This window comes from Chionomys nivalis, chromosome 6 (assembly GCF_950005125.1).
Source record: "Chionomys nivalis chromosome 6, mChiNiv1.1, whole genome shotgun sequence".
NCBI classification, from domain to species: Eukaryota; Metazoa; Chordata; class Mammalia; order Rodentia; family Cricetidae; genus Chionomys; species Chionomys nivalis.
In genome coordinates, this window is record NC_080091.1 from 21,308,753 (window position 1) to 21,328,195 (window position 19,443).

General features: G+C 39.5%; 2 protein-coding genes across 11 annotated transcripts in view; both read left to right on the plus strand.

Moving 5' to 3' along the window:
* The window catches only part of Ehbp1 (EH domain binding protein 1), a 271,901-nt gene that overhangs the window by 101,861 nt on the left and 150,597 nt on the right, over positions 1-19,443 (plus strand). For all 10 annotated transcript variants that reach the window (XM_057771152.1, XM_057771151.1, XM_057771154.1 and 7 more), the window contains exons 6-7: positions 10,210-10,391; positions 13,006-13,145. In XM_057771152.1, the coding sequence (XP_057627135.1) occupies positions 10,210-10,391; positions 13,006-13,145 (322 nt within the window). The remainder of the gene's footprint in view (positions 1-10,209; positions 10,392-13,005; positions 13,146-19,443) is intronic.
* On the plus strand, positions 113-4,156 carry LOC130875586 (ribonucleoside-diphosphate reductase subunit M2-like). Its single transcript, XM_057771613.1, has 2 exons — positions 113-975; positions 4,132-4,156. Exons 1-2 carry the CDS (start codon positions 113-115, stop codon positions 4,154-4,156), a joined length of 888 nt encoding a protein of 295 aa, XP_057627596.1.

Below are 19,443 nucleotides of genomic sequence, written 5' to 3' on the forward strand. Positions count from 1 at the left end.
TGGTGATTTCTCAGAAAATTAGGAAACAATCTTCTTCAAGACTTAGCAGGTGCTCCGGGTTCTAGCCACTCTGCCACCCTCTCCTTTGCCTCGGCCGCTGCCCTCGCTCGCCATGCTCTCCGCCCGCATCCAGCTTGCCACCATCACCGACCTGCAGCAGCTGAGGGTGTTGCTGCTGAAGCGACTCAACCTGTCCGAGAAGGAGAACACGCCCCGGAGTCTCAGCGGGACCCGCATCCTGGCGAGCAAGGCTGCGAGGAGAATCTTCCTGGACCTGGCCGAACCGGAACGTAAAGAATCTACTAAGCCCAGCGTTGAGGACGAGCCCTTACTGAGAGAAAATCCCCGCCGCTTCGTGGTCTTTCCCATCGAATACCATGATATCTGGCAAATGTACAAGAAAGCCGAGGCCTCCTTCTGGACGGCTGAGGAGGTGGACCTCTCCAAGGATATTCAACACTGGGAAGCGCTGAAACCTGACGAGAGACATTTTATATCTCACGTCCTGGCTTTCTTTGCGGCGAGTGATGGCATAGTCAATGAAAACCTGGTGGAGCGCTTTAGCCAAGAAGTTCAGGTTACAGAGGCCCGCTGTTTCTATGGCTTCCAAATTGCCATGGAAAACATACATTCTGAAATGTACAGTCTCCTCATCGACACTTACATTAAAGATTCCAAAGAGAGGGAATATCTCTTCAATGCTATTGAGACAATGCCTTGTGTGAAAAAGAAGGCCGACTGGGCCCTGCGTTGGATTGGGGACAAAGAAGCTACCTATGGAGAACGAGTTGTGGCCTTTGCTGCTGTGGAAGGGATCTTCTTCTCTGGCTCTTTTGCGTCAATATTCTGGCTCAAGAAACGGGGACTGATGCCTGGCCTTACGTTTTCTGTAGTAGGAGCTGCGGGGCTGTGTTCCTGCCATCCCTGCTCTGGTCGCCTGGCTAGCTTATGCCCCAAAATAACAATATACAAACTGTATGCATTTAAACACTGCTTGACCCACTAGCTCTAGCCTCTTACGGGCTAATTCTCATATTTTGCCTAACCCATTTTTAGTAATCTGTGTAGCACCAGTCTTACCGGGAAAGATTCAGCATGTCTGACCTGGCAGCTTGCTTCATCCCGTCTGCCCGGGAGAGGGGAGCATGGCGTCTGTCTCTGAGAGGAGCTGCCCTGCATCAGAGCTCACTTCCTCTTCCTCCCAGCATTTTGTTCTGTTTACTCCACCCACCTATGTTCTAACCTATGAGGGCCAAGCAGTTTCTTTATTTTTTAACCAATGACCTTCCTCTATCATTTCTCCTTTTTCTGTTTAAACAAAAAAAAAGAAAGGCTTTAACTTTAACATAGCAAAATTACATATAACAAAACAGTTAGAAAGCAAGAATTACAGTTACAATATTTACATCTACTTTATCTTTTATCATAACAAAGGAAAACTATAACTATAACTATCTATCTATTCTTCAACTCCATCAAAGACTCCAGAAGGATATAATATTACCTAAGTAAACGAGAAGTAAGCAACTTACAAAACTCTAGAAATCACAGAGACATCTTGCTGCCTGGACAGTCACCCAAAGTTCCTCTGTACCGTTGGGGCATCCATCTTCTGCCTACAGGTCCATAGTATCCAGAGACATTTCCGTGAAGCAGGAAATTTCAAAGTTAGTTCAGTCACTATCTTCTGTGTCCTGCAGAATGACTCGCAGACTCCTTCATGAATCAGGAACCCCAAAAGATCATCTCACCTTTAGGCAAGTTCAGTAGTCTCTCTCTTTGCGGGTTCTCTGTGTTCAGTTTATACAACAGTCCAGGCAAGAGCAGTTTCTTGCCCAAATGGCTATCAAACTCCATAAGGTGCCTCTTCGATGCCCATCTTCTTTCTTCTTGAAATAGATTGGTGCTGCCAGGAGCAGACGTGTCTCATTGTCATGAAAAACCCTAAGTTATTAAAACATTAAATAGCATATTCCATAGTCTTTGAAAGATATGAAGAATGTCTATCTAAAATATATCTATGTACATCTAGAAAATCTAACATGACTACAAACTTGACTATTATAGATTCATTAACAAATATTCATTAACAACTTATATACATAACATTTTTATATGAGCTACACAATCACAATACCTTAATCAAGATCAGAAATACATATACATATAACAAAATTGACCTTAAATTTATATCAATAAAGTCAAATCCATACCGATGCAAATTATTCATATCTATATCATATCCCCCTTTAAATGTAAAAGAACATTTATAAACAGTATTTGGGAATATGGGCGCAGTTATTTCTCTCCAAACTGCTTCATGCTGAATGGGGCGTCGTTAATTAGGTCTTTCATGGTATAACCTGTGTGCCAGGGTCATCTCAGTCGGCAGTTGAGTGAAGTAATTTTCTGAAGGTGTTCACAGCAACCTTTCAGGAGGGCGTGGTCTATCATACCATATTGGGATAAAAGCAGTCCACAGTGTCTCATCCTCTGAAAACAAAAGAAGAAACTCTTTTCCAAAGTATCATATCCTTAGATCCAAATTTTAAAGTCAAGGTATTTTGAAAATATCTATGTTGGATTAGTTCAGTAGCATTTATAAACAAATATCTTTTAGCAGCTCTTGCTCCTTCCTCAGCATTCAAACAATTCAAGCAGAGCATAATAGCATACAGTATCAAAATTCTCTGTTTATTTTCCATCTTTGTACGGCTTTATTTTAACTCTATTTTGTTTATTTTTACTTTTTGAGATAGGTTTTCTGTATATCTTTGTCCTGGAATAACTCTGTAGACCAGGCTGTCCTTGAACTCTCAGAGATCCGCCTGTCTCTGCCTCCCAGGCGTTGGGATTAAAGGTGTGTGCTACCACACTTTGAAGTTACAGAGGTCAATCTCCCTCTGCCTTCCAAGTGTTGGGATTAAAGGTGTGTCCTACCACACCCAACTACTCTCTTTCTTCCTTTTTTTTTTTTTTGGTTTTTTACTTTAAGAACATTAACTTTTAGTCTGCATATATTTTTAACACAGTGTAAATCATTTAAAGGTTTTCTTTGTCTTTGAATCTCTCTTTACTGTATATCTCTCTTTTTCTGACCATGCGAGCCTTCAAATTACTGAGTAATAAATGTAGGATTAAAGCTGTGGCTTTGGCGGCTGGATCCAGTCCATTCCTTAGCTTTCCAGCCTCATGGCGGAGATACTGCTGGAGCCATTTTTATTGCCACAACTCTGTGGCGTTTCAAAGTCCCTGCCAGCAAGCAAGTTGCAGCATTCTGCTCATAGATCACACTCATTCGGACTGACTTCCCGTGGACTTTAGCGTTTACTAAGTTTGTAAATAAAACTAGCACTTTGCACACAAACATAGCACTGTCAAGGGGGAAAGCCTGCTTTATTTGGTTTCTACATCAAGCACTAAGTAGTGTTTTGTAATAGTGTTGCCAAGCTTAATTCTTCAGTGAATTAATTGAGATGTTCCATCAGCGTTGAAGTCAGTCCTGTGCAATCTAGGCATTAGCCTGCTGGTGCTATTCATGTACAGGGTGTGTGTGAGACCCCATACATCAGAGCATCTCTGCTTCACACAACCTCCAACTTTGAGTCACGAGAGACTTCGGCATGATTTGGAACACTTGCTGGCTGGCCCAGGCCCAGTCGTCATTTTTGTGAAAAGCGGTATTTTTTTTTTCAAGTTATTCTTTGCCCCATTTCTAGTTAGTGCAGAGTCTTGAAAATGCTTTGTAGATAGGATTTCCAGAGGTAGGTCATGCACCAGCTTGATTTTTGTCAGTGGTAAAGCTAGGGCTGAAGTCAGCTTTCCTAAAAGATACAGATTTTTGAGTGTGTGAACAGGTACTGCTGAATTAACCCTGACTAGGCCTAGAACTTGCTGTGCAGACTAGGTCAGCCTCTTAAACTTACCTCTGTCTCCCAAACAATGGGATTAGGGTTTGTGCCACAATGCCCAGCTTTACCTGGTGAATTCCTACTAAACACCTGAAACCATACTGTGTGGGCTGTTAATGTGTGTTCAGTTCAGATTGCAGGCTGAAATGTAGACAGTAGATGCACCTAACAGCCAGTGCGAATTAGTCTGTTCTGTGCATTGGTCTGTTTTTGTGTTTAGGGAACAAAATCCAGAATTCACCTAGTGAGTTTGGGGATAGTTAGGGGTACATACATACGTGAAGCTGTCTTAAAACCCAAAACAATGAAAGCAAACGTATTGGTTGCTGGAGTAATTCACATTGGTCTCTGGCCTTCTTGCTAGCTGATGCTGTTGTGTTTCAGCAGTTTGACCCCCGATTTTTCTTTATTGTATATTTCCCATATTTCTGTAATATGAGACCCTTCGTACCTTTTAAACTATTGTTACCAAAAATTAATAAACTGAAGTCTTGCGTGGCAAAAAAAAAAAGACTTAGCAATACCACTTTTGAGTATATTCCCAAAGGATGCTCAATAGTACGACACAGACATGTGCTCAACTATGTTCATAGCAGCATTGTTTGTCATAGCCAGAACCTGGAAAACAACCTAAATGCTTCTCGCGCGAAAAGTGGATAAGGGAAATGTGTTCCTTTGCACAGTGGATACCACAGCAGAAAAAAAATAATGACATCTTGAAATTTGCAGGCAAACAGATGGATCTAGAAAACATTATATTCAGTGAGGTAGCTCAGATCCAGAAAGACTAATATTATTATATCTACTCATTTATAAGTGGTATTTAGACATAGAGACATAAAGCAAAGAAAACCAGCCTACAAATCACAATCCCAGAGAACCTAGACAACAATGAGGACACTAAGAGAGACATAGATGGATCTAATCTACATGGGACGTAGAGAAAGATAAGATCTCCTGAGTAAATTTCGGGAACATGGGAGAGGTTGGTAGAGGAGGGAGGGGAGCAGAGAGAAATGTATAGCTTAATAAAATCAATAAAAAATATATAAATTTTTTTCATACAGTTTGATTATATTTCCCCTCCCCCAACTCCTCCCAGATCTTTTCTACCTCTCCCTTTTTACCCACCCAACTTTGTGTCCACCTCTTGCATATGCTTTCTCTCAATGTCTTTCACCAAAAAAAAAAAAAAGAAACAAAAAACTCATTAAGAGAAAAACCGCCAAAACAAAACAAAACATTGACAAAAGTACATTGTTTTCATTTAGTGTTGGCCAACTACTCCTTGGTGTGGAGCCCACCCTGCAGTGGGACTGGTTTTCCCAACAACACTTCTGAGTTGTGCAGGTTAACTGTAGAAAGCTTCATGGTAGGGGTGGAAGCTTGCAGAAGAAACAGTCCTAAAGTAAGAGGTCAGAGGGGCAGGAGCCTATAACCAGGTCTGTGATTCCTGGTTTGAGAGCAGTTGTGTGAGGGTTAAGTTATGGATTTTCCTGATTTTAGGTAGGTCACTTCCCTCCACAAAGTGCTTTGTCGTAGTTGACCGAGTTTGAGGGACGCTAGCTGTACAGTTTTTATGAGAAGAACGTTGCTGGTAAGGGAGGAAGCAACAAGTGCGAGACGGTAACTGAGACACAGGAAACAATGAGGAGGCCAGGTGACTGCTTCCCATTTTCCTTCAGCTCACCTGTGTGAGTCAGTTTATGTCATATCCTATTCATCTTACATCTTCTTCTACCTGTTAGTGACCTATCTGCCTAGCTCTGCAAGTGGAAGTGGGTTACAGATTGCCAGTCACTCTACCATCAGAAACCTTACATCCCTCTTTCTCTTTTTAAGGAGAGGAATGCCTTCATGAACAGTAGGCACCTTAAAGATATGTGGGAAAAAAATCTAGAACAGAAAGTGTTTGTGATAAAAAGTCATAAAATTACGATTCCCTTGTTTACTCAATAGATATTTGTTGAGCAGTGGTTCTTGAACTAGGACCAGCAATAAACAAAGACACCAAGATATCTGCCTTCATTGAACTTACAGGGTAGAAAGAGAAAGAAGTATATAAATAAAATTTGCTTGTTTAATAGTATGTGCAAAGGAGGGAAACAATAGGAAAGACAATATGTTCTACTGGGAGAGAAGCTGAAATTTTTTTGTAAGGTGCTCAGAAAAGCACAGTCTGGGAAAGTAAGTTTGAGAGAAGATCTGACAGGCGATGAGCGCTAGCTAGCTAGTATTTATAAGAAGAACGTTCCTGTAAGTGTGAGGCTGAGAAACAATGAGGAGGCCAGGGCAGGGAGCCGAGAAAATGAGAGAGGATATGAGAGAAAATAAGTTCAGGAGCAGAGTTAGGAGGCCTGATCACTTAAAGAACGAAAAATTCTTGTGGACTAAAACTTTCTCTTTTCATCTCCAATGTCTAGTGAGGAAATACACAATCAGTTTCATAATACCAGGTGTAACAAGGTTAAACACAGAACTCAAAACAAAACAAAGCATTCACCCATTGTCTGTGCACAAGCTTTCTCTTTTCTTTCTTTCCATCTCCTGTTGTTGGGTTTGGCTTGTTGTTTTACGAGGACCTTGAGATGTGTTGGCAAGTTAGTCATTTGCTCTTGGTTTTTAATTGTAAGCACTCAGCAGGAGCAGCCCAAAAGTGCTGGTAAGTTCTGCTTCTTTTCTCTCCCCTATTCAAGTGAGGGATTTGCTGGTTTTATGAGTCGGACAAGATTGGGTTATTTCCCAGTTGATATTTTTCATCCACTCCTCTCATGAGTTTATTCTTTCCTGGTCTTGTGTGATAGAGGTCTTCTTCCTCCTGTGTTTCGGATTCCTTTAAGTATTTTCTGCACTGCTAGATTGGTGATCATGACTTTCTTTAGTTGGTGCTCATTTCGAAACTCTTTCTCTGTTAATTTGAAAAGATAATTATGTGTAGTGGTCTTAGCCCTTACCCGTGGGATTTTAAATATATCATTCTATTTTTTCCCGGCTTTTGGAATTTCTCTTGAGAGGTTTGATGCCATTGTGATGTGAGTTGTCCTTTTTCTCTTCTAGCTTCTAGTATTTTTTTTTTCTTGGTTTCATAGTTTTGGCATCTTGACTATAATGTGTCATGGAAAGACCTCTGGCCCTCTCTGTTGGGAGTTTAAATGTCTCGTGCTCAGCTGTCCATTTCTTTCTCTTACTTTTTTCTGCTATAATTTCATTGGATAGTTGTTCTGTGCTTTCAGTTTTCTAGATGGAATTGCTCAGGCATAATATGTGCAGGAATTCAACTTTAGAAGACAATGCAGAGTTGTTCCCCAAGTGGCTGTGCCCGTTGAAATGGTCCCCAGCAATACGAATGATGCTTCTTAGCAATACTTGCTGTTGTTCAGCTTTCAAAAACATTTGTCAATGTGAGAAAGTGAAACTGAAATTTAGTTATAGAACTAAATCCTAATGTCCCATTCTATCTCAAAATTTGTCTGATTTCTAACAATAGTAAGTTGCATCTCTTAGAAATGGAAATATATAGGCTTTCTGTAACAGCGGAAGCCGTGAAAGTGAGAATGAGAACTTAATAGGAACCGCATGGGAACTTCTTCAGGGGGCCCAAAAATGTGATTTTAGACTGCCTGGGGCGTGACCACCTGACTGGAGGGTGGGGGTCTTAGTAGGGTGGGGAGAGAGTCCAAGAGAAGGGAATCAAGAGGTGGAGAAAGGAGAGAATGATGGTGTGGAACTTGCTGAAAATCAGCCTGTTGTTGGGCCAGTTGTAGGTCTGCGAGTTTAGGAAGTTACTGAGTGCATTTATTTTGTATAAGCTCTGTTGGTTTTGTTTATTTTACTTCTTAATTAGCACTATTGGAAAGCTTTTGCTAGGCAGTGTGACAGAATGTATTTAGAACTCAGTATGCTTTATTACGCATTGTTTCAGAGGCACTCAGTATCAAATACTTCAGAAAAGTTTATCTGTATAACCTTTGCTCTAAAAATAAAATATCACTAAAACTCTGTATCTTAAAAGGCGTGTCTTCAAACGCAGCTTTCAAAATTTCTAAGTGATGTTAATTTCATAGTTGATTACAAAATTAAATTGTTCTGTCAAGGATGAATGTCATCATCTTGTGAAACAGAACAAGCGCTGAGAGCGATAACGTGACAGTCTGTGTGTCCTGCTTTTCAACCTGGGCTCTACATTTCGTATTAGATGGAGAGGTTGTTAGCTATTCTAAAGGTACAATAAGAGATTATTGTTCATATCAGTGGAATAAATTGATATTCCTGACTGTACTTTTTCATTTTGCACATTGTCAAAACCTTGGACCTTAATCTTATCCTTTGATTGACAGTAGCGACCGGGAAAAGAACACTTGTATTGTTAGGGATAGTCACATCTGTTCAACTTGATTCAGTTGAGGGTATTTGCATATTCTTAAGTATTTCTTCTGAGAGGGCTTAACTTCTCAAGTGCTTGATGCATTTTTGAAATTCATTCATAAGGTATCTGCATGCACTAATAGTTCTGTGTAATATTGCTGTGCATAATCTGACAGATAAGACCACATTCTAAAATAGGCATTCTTTAGGGAGGTGACATTATGTTTTACCTATTTGTTAGAAAGAAATGTTAGGTTTGGTTTTTTTTTTTGAGCCTATAATTCGTGATCCTAGAGAAGCTAAATAAGAAGGTGAACCCAAAGAAAAACATATAGGCATCCTCCTGAATATTAACCTTCATCAGGCGATGAAAGGAGACAGAGACCCACATTGGAGCACTGGACTGAAATCTCAAGGTCCAAATCAGGAGCAGAAGGAGAGAGAGCACGAGCAAGGAACTCAAGAACGCGAGGGGTGCACCCACACACGGAGACAATGGGGATGTTCTATCAGGAACTCACCAAGGCCAGCTGGCCTGGGTCTGAAAAAGCATGGGATAAAACCAGACTCACTGAACATAGCGGACAATGAGGACTACTGAGAACTCAAGAGCAATGGCAATGGGTTTTTGATCCTACTGCACGTACTGGCTTTGTGGGAGCCTAGGCTGTTTGGATGCTCACCATACTAGACCAGGATGGAGGTGGGTGGTCCTTGAACTTCCCACAGGGCAGGGAACCCTGATTGCTCTTTGGGCTGATGAGGGAGGGGGACTTGATCGGGGAAGGGGGAGGGAAATGGGAGGCGGTGGCGGGGAAGAGGCAGAAATCTTTAATAAATAAAATAAATAAATAAAAGTCTTATAATGCTTTGATTCAAGTACAATAGCCTTACTTTAGGCAAATTGACCTCTCATATGATGAACCAGGATTTATTGAACAGTAATAAAGGTGTTAATGATAAAATTTCCTGCCTTGGTTGGAAAATTGAGTAATTGAATGTCTGTTTAGTAACTCCTTTTTTTTTTTATAGGGAATATTACCAAGGCTGAGGTTTCTTTAATGTTAAGCTTTAATGTTACTTTCAATTCTAATGTCAGCCTCAGAAAATAGTGGATGTATATAACCTCTGGTTTACATCGTCACAGATTGTCTTGTATCTGAATTGCCTCTTGCCAATAGAACACAATGAAAGGTTATCTTATGTGTTATCATATGTCTGCAGAATTTATATGATATTCACACATGGCTAATGCCCAGCCATTTTCTATCCTCTTTGTGCCAGTCTCCTAAACCCTTATTATTAAACGCCTTAAAGAGCAGACAGGCTTCTTGTTGTATGGTTCTGAGGAGTGGGCACTGACTGTTTTAAAGACTTTTTAGATATGCTGGGATCAGTCAGCAGTGTTGCCATGGGATCTGCAAAATGGTTTCTTTACTGACATATATGATCTTAAGGAAGACTAGAATTAATCACAAAATGTCTTAGAAAAAAGTTATAGATCTAACAGGAAAATACCATCATGTTACATTAATTTAATCAAGATTTAGGGCAGTTAATGACAGATTGATTTCTCACACTAACCTGGAACCTTTCCTAGTTTCCCTGAGGCAGGGTCTCATGTAGTTGGGGCCATCCGTGAACTCAGGATCCTCTTGCCTCCACCCACCCTAGTGCTGGGATTGCGGTCTGAGCCCCTGCACATGCTCTTTACGAGCTTTTATCCCACATTTTCTTCTAGTATAAGTATTTTTGAGCCAAGTCTTTTTGTTTTATTTTTTTATCTACTTTACTTAATATAAAAGTTCATCACAATTTTATTATTGTATTTATTATAAGAATTATTTAGTGGAGGAAGTTCTTAATTTTTATTAGCTATGAAATAATTCTTACTGCATTATTATTTTTGCATTATTATTTTTTTCTCTTACAGGAATCCCCTTCTGGTCGGAGGAAAGCTCTTGCTACTAGCAGCATTAATATGAAACAGTATGCAAGCCCTATGCCAACTCAAACTGATGTCAAGTTAAAATTCAAGCCATTATCTAAAAAAGTTGTATCTGCCACTCTCCAGTTTTCATTATCTTGTATCTTTCTTCGGGAAGGAAAAGCAACGTAAGTTTCTATCATTAAATAAGTGACTTCCTTCATCCCATGTTTTAAAATACCACAGCGTTTGTCTTAGTGGAATGGCAATAAGATGAACATCATTCAAATGAATCCAAGGCACGAACTCAAGGCAAGAATTGAAGCGGAAGCCATGGAAGAATAGAGGTCATTGGACTTGGCTTTCTCAGCTTACTTTCTTACACACCCAGGGCTGCCTGTCTGGGGTGGCCCCGCCCACAGTGGCTCTTTTCATATCTATCATTAATCAAGAAAGTGTCCCACAGACATGCCTTCTGGCCAGCCTGATGCAGGCAGTTTCTTAATTGAGGTTCCCTTTTCCAAAGAGACTCTGGTTTGTGTCCCGTTGACAAAAAGTAACCAACACAATACCTTTCTCAAAACCAAAACAAAACCAAAAATCATTTCTTCCGTGCTGAATAAGCACTCACCGCATTGTCAAGTCAGGAACAAGCACATGTGGTATCTACAGTGCAGGAGCCTGTCTAAGTAGAATATGAAGGGGCAGAATAAATAAGAATGCTCTGCTGGGAACTCTCTATCAAAGATAAGGGAGAAAGGTGGTCCTTTCTGAACCACAGTTGTGCACACATTTAGCCCAGTAGAATGTGGTTACTATAATCGGCCATGTCTGCTTGACTGATAAGCTGGTTTCTGTGTATCACTCGAAGTGAGATGTTTGGCTCTCATCTCCAAGGCAGCAGGTGACATGATAGATGGCAGCCGTCAGCTGAGAGAAGCTGTGTTCCCAAGTGAGTGTGGTTAGGGAGGTGGTTGAGAATGGACTGTAAACACGGGGAAGGAAGGCTCTCACCCTGAGGTGTAAGCCAAGTGAAGGACCGGAAACAGAGGAAGGAGACCGAGCAGTAAATGCGTAGGCACCATCCAGAGCCGTCTGGGTAAGAAAAAGCGCATTTAAACTGAGAGTCTCAATTTAATATGAATCCTTATCATTTATTACTGATACTGAGAATTTGGAAGGCATTCATATGAATAATACTTTTCTTGTTTGTATTGACCGTCATGAAATTCGTTTAAAAAGAGGAAATCATTTTGTTAACTTAGCCTGTGTGAAATAAAATGTGAAGAATTTCTATACTTGGCTTAGTTTACATAGTTATGTCATATTCTGAAGATAAAATTATTAAAGATTATAAAAGAGCAGTATTTTAATTTTTTCTGCCTGAATTTGACAGAGGTATACAAAACTGAAAATTAATATGTTGTATAACGTTTTAAAATGTGTTCAGTGAGTTTTAAGGTAAAAATAACATATGAAGAAAACATAAGTGAGTTGTCTCAAGATATTTAATATAAACTTCATAAAATTATATTTTTAAATATTTGAGATAAAAATTTATATTTTATCAAATAGATAGTGTCCAACTCATAATTAGCTAAAGATTTCATCTGGTGTTTCTTCAAAAGACTAGACTTTGCTTTAGATGATTTATTTTTGGTTGCAGTAGTTACCTTTAGGGCCTGTGGCTCTACGGAAAACTTAACACATGGTTTGCAGGGTTTACCATTTGATTTTCTCCAGCCCACAGATCCAAAATGGTTCATGGTTTTCTATTCAGAATTCCTGTTCTAATTCCTTTTGGAAGATTTAAGTGTTTCATTTTAGTATTTAACATTTATTTTGTTTTTTATGTGTTATATATATAATCTTACATGTGTGTTATATATAGTTTATATGTTTGTCTGTATTTATGCCTGTGCACCATGGACATGCTTGAAATCTGCGAAGGTCAGAAGACGGCATTGGATCCTTTGTAACTGTACAGACACTGTGGGCCCCCAGTGCTGGGAATTGAACCCAGTTTTGTCAAGGGCAGCCAGTGGTCTTAACCTCTGGTCTGTCTGTCCAGTTCAAGTTTTATTTTAAAGTCAAGATTTATCTCATTTGTGGACTGCCCAAGGTTTTGTTTCTAGACTTAATGCTCAAGAAACTATACTTCAATTCTCTGCAGAAACTTTTTGTCTTCCATGGGGTGCCAGCACAATTACCTTCTAAAGCCTTAGCCAGTTAGAGTTTAGTCTTGTTTGCTTTGCAGTGATTACGTCTTTTAGAAATTTATACAGTTTGTAGAATTCTTATATTTAAAATATTCTTATACAACATGCAAGGTGTTACTCTTATTTTACAGAAAGAAGGAATATGTTAATATTTTATCTTATATCCATTATCCAAAATGCTTAGCTCTGCAAGTTTTCAGATTTCATTTTTTTTTTTGTAGATTTTGGGGGTATTTGCATATACATAAGGATATCTTAGGGAGGGGACCCAAGTCTAAGCACAGTGCCATTTAACTTTCATGCAGACTTTCTTATGGGGCCTGTTTCTACACGGTGTCTTCCGTGCACGGTGTCTTCCGTGCACCTGAGCCTTGACTGTGGCCTGTCGCATGCCATGTGTGAGGTGTCCCACGTGTGTCACCTTTATCAGCATGCGGAAGCTTGGGTTTCAGAGTGCTTTGGATTTTGAAATGTTTGGATTTAAGATTTTCAGATTAGGCATATTAAACCTTTATTTTCTAATTATTTTTCAAGTAATGTCATCTAGTAAGCTGTGTATTGTATTTTGACTAATTTGATATAGGGACGAAGATATGCAGAGTTTGGCTAGTTTGATGAGTATGAAGCAGGCTGACATTGGCAATTTAGATGATTTTGAAGAAGATAATGAAGATGATGATGAGAATCGAGTGAACCAAGAGGAAAAGGCAGCAAAAATTACAGGTTGGCTTTACTAGCATTGAACTAAAACTTTATTTTCTAATTTGTGTATTAGGTTTTGATTTCTTTCTTAACTCAGATGTATTTAAGACAGTATGTTTTACAGTATGTGCTTTGTATGTATATTTCTACCTGTTTACTTCTGTTCAAATTCAAATAAAATTCAGGTCTCTTTGTTTCAGTTTCAAAAAAATCTTACTAAAGTTTTTTCCTTATTATTTAAACATACGTATTTTTGTTAATTTTCCAAAAATTAACTTATTTACATTTTTATCCTTTCATATAGAGGACTTAGGTACTAAAGTATTTGGTTCAAAAAAGAAACACATAGTTTTATAATCTCATCCAAATCTGTACCATTTTGCTCAATTTTATACTTCTTTCCTTGATATTTTGTCCAGTGTTGATATTTGTAAACTATGCTTCATTTACTTGTCACATGTATTATTTTTAGCCTATCTCTTACTTTAAGTACGTCTCTAGTAGATATCATTTGGCTACTCTAGCTCCATGTTTGCTTTTTAATAGCTCTTTGCAGAGCTGTGGCAGTGACTCAGTCAGTAAAGCTCCTGCTGCACAGCATAGTGACCAGAGTTCTGTCCCCAGAAGCACAGAGACTTTGTCTGTAATCCAGTGCTGGAGGGATAAGACGAGGGGCTGTGGGGACTTGCTGGCCTGGCCAAATCAGGGCTCAGTGAGAGAATTGAGAAAGATACCTGGTAGACTTTGGCTTTTGGTTGTGCACACACACCACACATGTGCATGCTCCCACCTGCCTATTCACATAGCCAAGTGATACACAAGAATTTAAAAAGTTCTCTATTCCAATAGCTGACCTAATGTCGCTTATATTAGTATGTATATAAACATGTGTATATACATTCATATATATTTTTATATATGAATATATATATATGAGATCTTTTATTATTTTCCTCTCTCTATCTCCCTTTATTTTGCCACTCTGATTTTTAATTTTTTACATTATTTTATGTGTATGGGTGTTTTGCCTGTGTATATATCTGTGTGCCACATGCATGCCTGCATTGGTGGAGACCAGAAGAAGGTGTTAGAGCCCCTGGTACTAGAATTATCGATGGTTATGAGTTACTGTGTGGGTGCTGGGAATTAAACTCCTGTCCTCGTAATTTAAGCCAGTGTTTTTAACTGCTGAGGTATCTCTCCAGCCCCTGATAATTTTCTTTTAATTTAAGCATTTTTTATTAGCATAATTTGAAAATTATGTGTCCTGTTTTCATTTTAGAATAATAGACTTTAAAATGAGTAAACCAGACAGATAAATGAATGACCCTGTGGATCTTACTAGTATTAAAATTAAACAGAATATATTATTGCTCCCCTTATAAGAAATGCAATATAATTTTCTTTGCCAGTCCCTTCCCTCTATCTTCTTTGGGCTATCATACTTACTCATTAGTATCTGTCTCCCCCAATAATAAATGTTAGCATACAATTGCATTCCCTAGTGATGGCAGCAGCAGCACAATACTTTATTTTTATTAAAAAGAGGTTTTTTTCTCAATATGGTATATTCTGATTACAGTTTTTCTTTCCCCAGCTCCTCCCAACTTCCACTTACCTCCCCATCCACCTAAATTCACACGTTCTTTCTTTAATTAGAATACAAAGAGGTATCTAGTAATTATAAAAAATAAAATAAGATAAAATAAAAACAAATCAAACAAACAGAGGGTGGAAAAAAGAGCCAAAGAAAAATGTCAAGAAACACATACAGTTGCTGAGGCTACACATTTGCACACAGAAATCCTATAAAAAAAATCGGAATCCATAATATATAAGCAAAAGATCTCTAAGGGCAGAGAGGGGGAGCCTCAGACAAAGCATTGTGAGATACAAAAAACAATCTTGAAAACTACCATTGAGTTCATTGGCTCTCTGTGGCTGGGCATGGGGCCTTCCCTTAAATGTGGTTTGTATCCCCAGTAAGACTCCATTGGAGAAGACCAATTTTTCCTTTGTGAGCAGCTATCAATTAAAGACAGCTTCTGGGTTAGGGATGGGGTTTGTGTCTATTTCCCCTCTCAGCTCTTTTACCCTATCCAGCTTAGACTTGTGCAGACCCTGTACCTGCTGTGCCATCACTGTCTCTGAATTCGTACGCATCAGTCCTGTTGTGTCTAGAAGGCCTTGCTTGCTTCCTTGATGTTTCCATCACCCCGATTCTTTCCGTCTTTCCACCTCCTCTTCTGTAGAGTTCTCAGAACTGTGAGAGGAAGAATTTCGTGGAGACAAGTCTCTCATTGGAGAGAGACCTTGTGCTCTTAACTGCTGAGCCATGTCTCTAGCTCCTGAGAATATTTTGAAATGTAATCATTTCAATGTAATTTGAAAATTGTCTAGTACAACTAGCACATTTCTAGTTGTCGGTCTCTATATTGGTTTTCATCTACCAGAGCCTCTATCAGAGGGAGCTTCTCTGATAATGGCTGAGCAAGATACTGATCTATGAGTATAGCAGAATGTTGGTATCAGTCATTTTATTGTTATATTCTTTCAGGAAAAGAATAGTATTTGATTTTTCTCTAGGTTTGTGGCCTATCTTGTCCCAGGTTCTTGACCACTTAGGTAGTGTTGGCCATGAGTTCTATCTGATGGAGTAGAACTTAATTCCAATTAGATAGTAGTTGGTTACTCCTACAACTTTTGTGCCACTATTGCACCAGCATATCTTGTAGGCAGATCACAGGTAGATCCAAGCATCTGTAGCTGGGTTGGTGTTTCCCTTCTCCCGCTGGTAGTGTGCAGACTACCTTCTGATACCATGAACACTACTCGGGAGGGGTGAAGACTGGATAGGCACCAGCTTGACTTTTCTATGTTCGGTGAGTTATGTGGGTGTTAACTTCAGTTTGTGAACAGCAACCAATAGCTTTGACAATAACCTGGGTTGCTTGGAGGTCTCCATGGGAAAACCCTGCATGTGTGTAATGTCCTTTGCTCATACTTCTTCCATTATTCTCTCCTGTTAATTCCTGCTCCCACTGAACTTCCCTTTTCTTTTCAACTCAGAGGTTCTTTACTTAAACAAGGGAAACTCAGACCAGGTGACTGAGAATATGGCTCTCCCTCCCCCCTTCAACTAGTAACTGCCTGTAGTTAGTTCCTCGGGGAGAGGTAAGGTATTTCCAGCCCCTCCCTCATCCATGATGATATGGTGATGAACCCAGTCTTTCTGCTCCCTTTTGTATGATGTTCTGTGAACAATGAGGAGGTGATTAGCTGGCCCTTTAGAACTGGGAACTCAATAGTCACTCATTCTTAGCACTTTGCCCAGTTAGGAGTCTCTGCAGTAATTGTTGTCCACTGCAGACAGAAGCTTCTCTTACCAAGGCTGTGGACAGCACTTATCTTAGGCAGTCCACTTAGAAGGCAGCAATAGTAGGTTCCCCTTTAGGACCTAGGACCTGCCCAGCCACGGACTTTTGACCAGTGTACATCATCAGGTGTGGGCTCTGCTTGTGAAGCAGGCCTCAGATCCAACCAGAAGGTCACTGGTTACCTCTCCATCACAGTCACACACTTATTGCACCAGCAGGTGTGTCTTGCCTGCTAGGTTGCTGTTGACACATGCAGAGTTCACAGATGGGTAAAACTGTGAAGTTTTTTTCCCTCCCAGTGGCTGCATAATGTTTTCTAGGACTGTAAAAGCCAGCCAGTGGAGAGGAAGTTCTAGCTAACTTTCTATTTGATTTCTCTATATCCTACGACCTATGTGGCTTCAACAATTATCATCTTGTTTTGCTGGGCAGCCAGCAGCAGTGGTAATTGTGTGTATTGTTTTGGGGGTCTGGAACCTCCTTGACCAACAACTTAAAGAAGGAAGTATTCCATACCCCCTTACTAGTATTATTGTTTATTAACCTTGGCTTCTGGTAGTAACATTATCTACCCATACAGGGTGTCTTTCTTCAAACTCTTTCTTTCCTGTTTAAATTACTATTTTTGACTAGTTTACAAAATAGTGGATTCTACATATATCCTTTGTTTTAGCTACCCCCTTACCTCTTTATACCCTCACTTGCATCCCCATATAAACCTTTACTCCCCAGTATTCTCCCATTACATTACATCACATGTGCTCTACTGTTGCTCCCCCCCAAATCCTCTTCCAATCCGCTCTCTAATTGCTCCTTTTTAACTTCTTAACCTCTGCAGGCACCCCTAGTTGAACTCACAAATCTAAATAGAGCTGCACATAAGAGCCAGCAGGTGACATTTGTCTTTCTGTGCTTTGGTCACATCACTTAGTGTAATATTTTCCCGCAAGTCTCATTTTTCCATTTGCTTTACAACGTGATGAACCTCTATCATGAACATGTTCTGTACTTTTATCATCCATACATCAGTTGACTGATTGCATTTCCTAGCTATCGAATAGACAGCGAGTGTGTGCACATGTCTCTGCAGTAACGTGGAGAATCCTTTGATCTCTGGTCCAGGAGTGGTATAGCTGTTGTCATATGGTCACTCTCTTTTTACCTCTTTGAGGATTTTCTGCTGTGATTTCCATAGTGGTTGCTAGCTTACACTCCCACCAGCAGTAAAGGTTCATCCTTCTCCACATCCTCACCACCATTTGTTATCAGTGATGATTTTCTTGATGATAGTCATTCTGACTGGGGTTGGATGGAACCTCAAGGTAATTTTGATTTGCATTTCCCCAGAAACATTTAAAAGTATTTATTAGCCATTTGGGTTTCTTCTTTTGAGAACACTGTGTCAATCCATAGACCATTTTTGCACTGGGTTGTTTGATTTCTTTGTTTACTTCTCTTTTTCTGTAGAATATGTTCTAGACATTATTCCTGTCAGATGTGTAACTGGTGAAGGTCTTAGATCCTGTAGGGTGCCATCTCATCCGAGTGACTTTGCTTTGCTCTGCAGAAAGCTTGTGATTGCAAGGTTTCCCTCGTCAGTTGTTGGCCCTATTCTCTGAGCAAGTGAAGTCCTATTCTAAAAGTCCCTACTTTCACCTAGATTTTGAGCTCTTTCTCTACCTTTTTCTCTAACAGCTTTGGTGTGTCAGATCTTAACTTTATGCCTTTGATCTATTTGGAGTTGATTTTTGTAATGCGTGACAGATAAGAATCTAGTTTCATTCTTCTACATGTAGATATTGCATTTTCCCAACACCGTGTATGTATTGACAAGGCGGTTTTTTTCCTTCAGTGTGGCTTTAAGCATCGTTATTAAAAACCAGGCATATATATAAATATATATGGGTTTATATCTGGGACTTAATTCTGTTGATCTTCACATCGGCTTCACACTGTTCCAATGTCGTCATCATCATCATTATTAATTGTTTTTACTTTGATGCTGTAGCATTAAATTTTGAAAAAATATGTTTAAAATAATTTGAAAATCTGACATTTTATGCCTCTAGTGTTATTCCTATTGTTCAGAATTGTTTTGATTACTAAAAGGTTTTTTATGCTTACATATTAATTTTTATTGTTTTAGTTAGAGTATTGTGTATCCATGTGCACTCTCCACAGCATGCGTGCAGTGGTCAGAGGAGAAGTTCTAGAAGTTGGTTCTCTCCTCGCTCCAGTGACTGAACTCTGGCTGTCAGGCCTGCTGGCAGCTATGTCACCCACCGAGCAATCTCACTGGTCTTCCATAGGGATTTTACGATTTCTATGGAAGAATGGTTGTAGAATTTTGATAAGTATTACATTGAATCCCACCATTACATTGGTGGGAACAGTCCCATTTCACAATATTAATTTTTCCAGTGCATGAGCAATAGGAGATCCCATTTTCTAGGGTCATCCTCAATTTTTCTTCAGTGTTTTAGATTTTGCTGTAGGGGTCTTTCATTTCCTTGGTTAGGTTCATTCCAAGGCTTTTTCTGAATGGGATTGTTTCCCTAATCTCTTTCCTAATACTTAATACTTTTATTACTGGGATGTGGGAAGGCTACTATTTTTGTATGTTAGTTTTGGGTGCTGGAGCAATGGGTTAATGGTTAAGAGCACTGACTACTGGTACAGAGGAACTGGTTTCAATTCTCAGCACCTATATAGTGGTTCACAACCATCTGTTGTAGTCGGGACTTTGGGGGGAGGTCAACACCCAGCTCCCAAATAAATACACGAAGTTTAATTCTTATTTATGAATACCCAGCCTTAGCTTGGCTTGTTTTGAGCTAGCCTCTCTAGCTTAACTTTAATTACCCTGTTTCTCTTTAACTACATTTTGCCTCTGGGATTTTTACCCATCTTTATTCTATATATCTTGCTCCTTCGTACTCCGT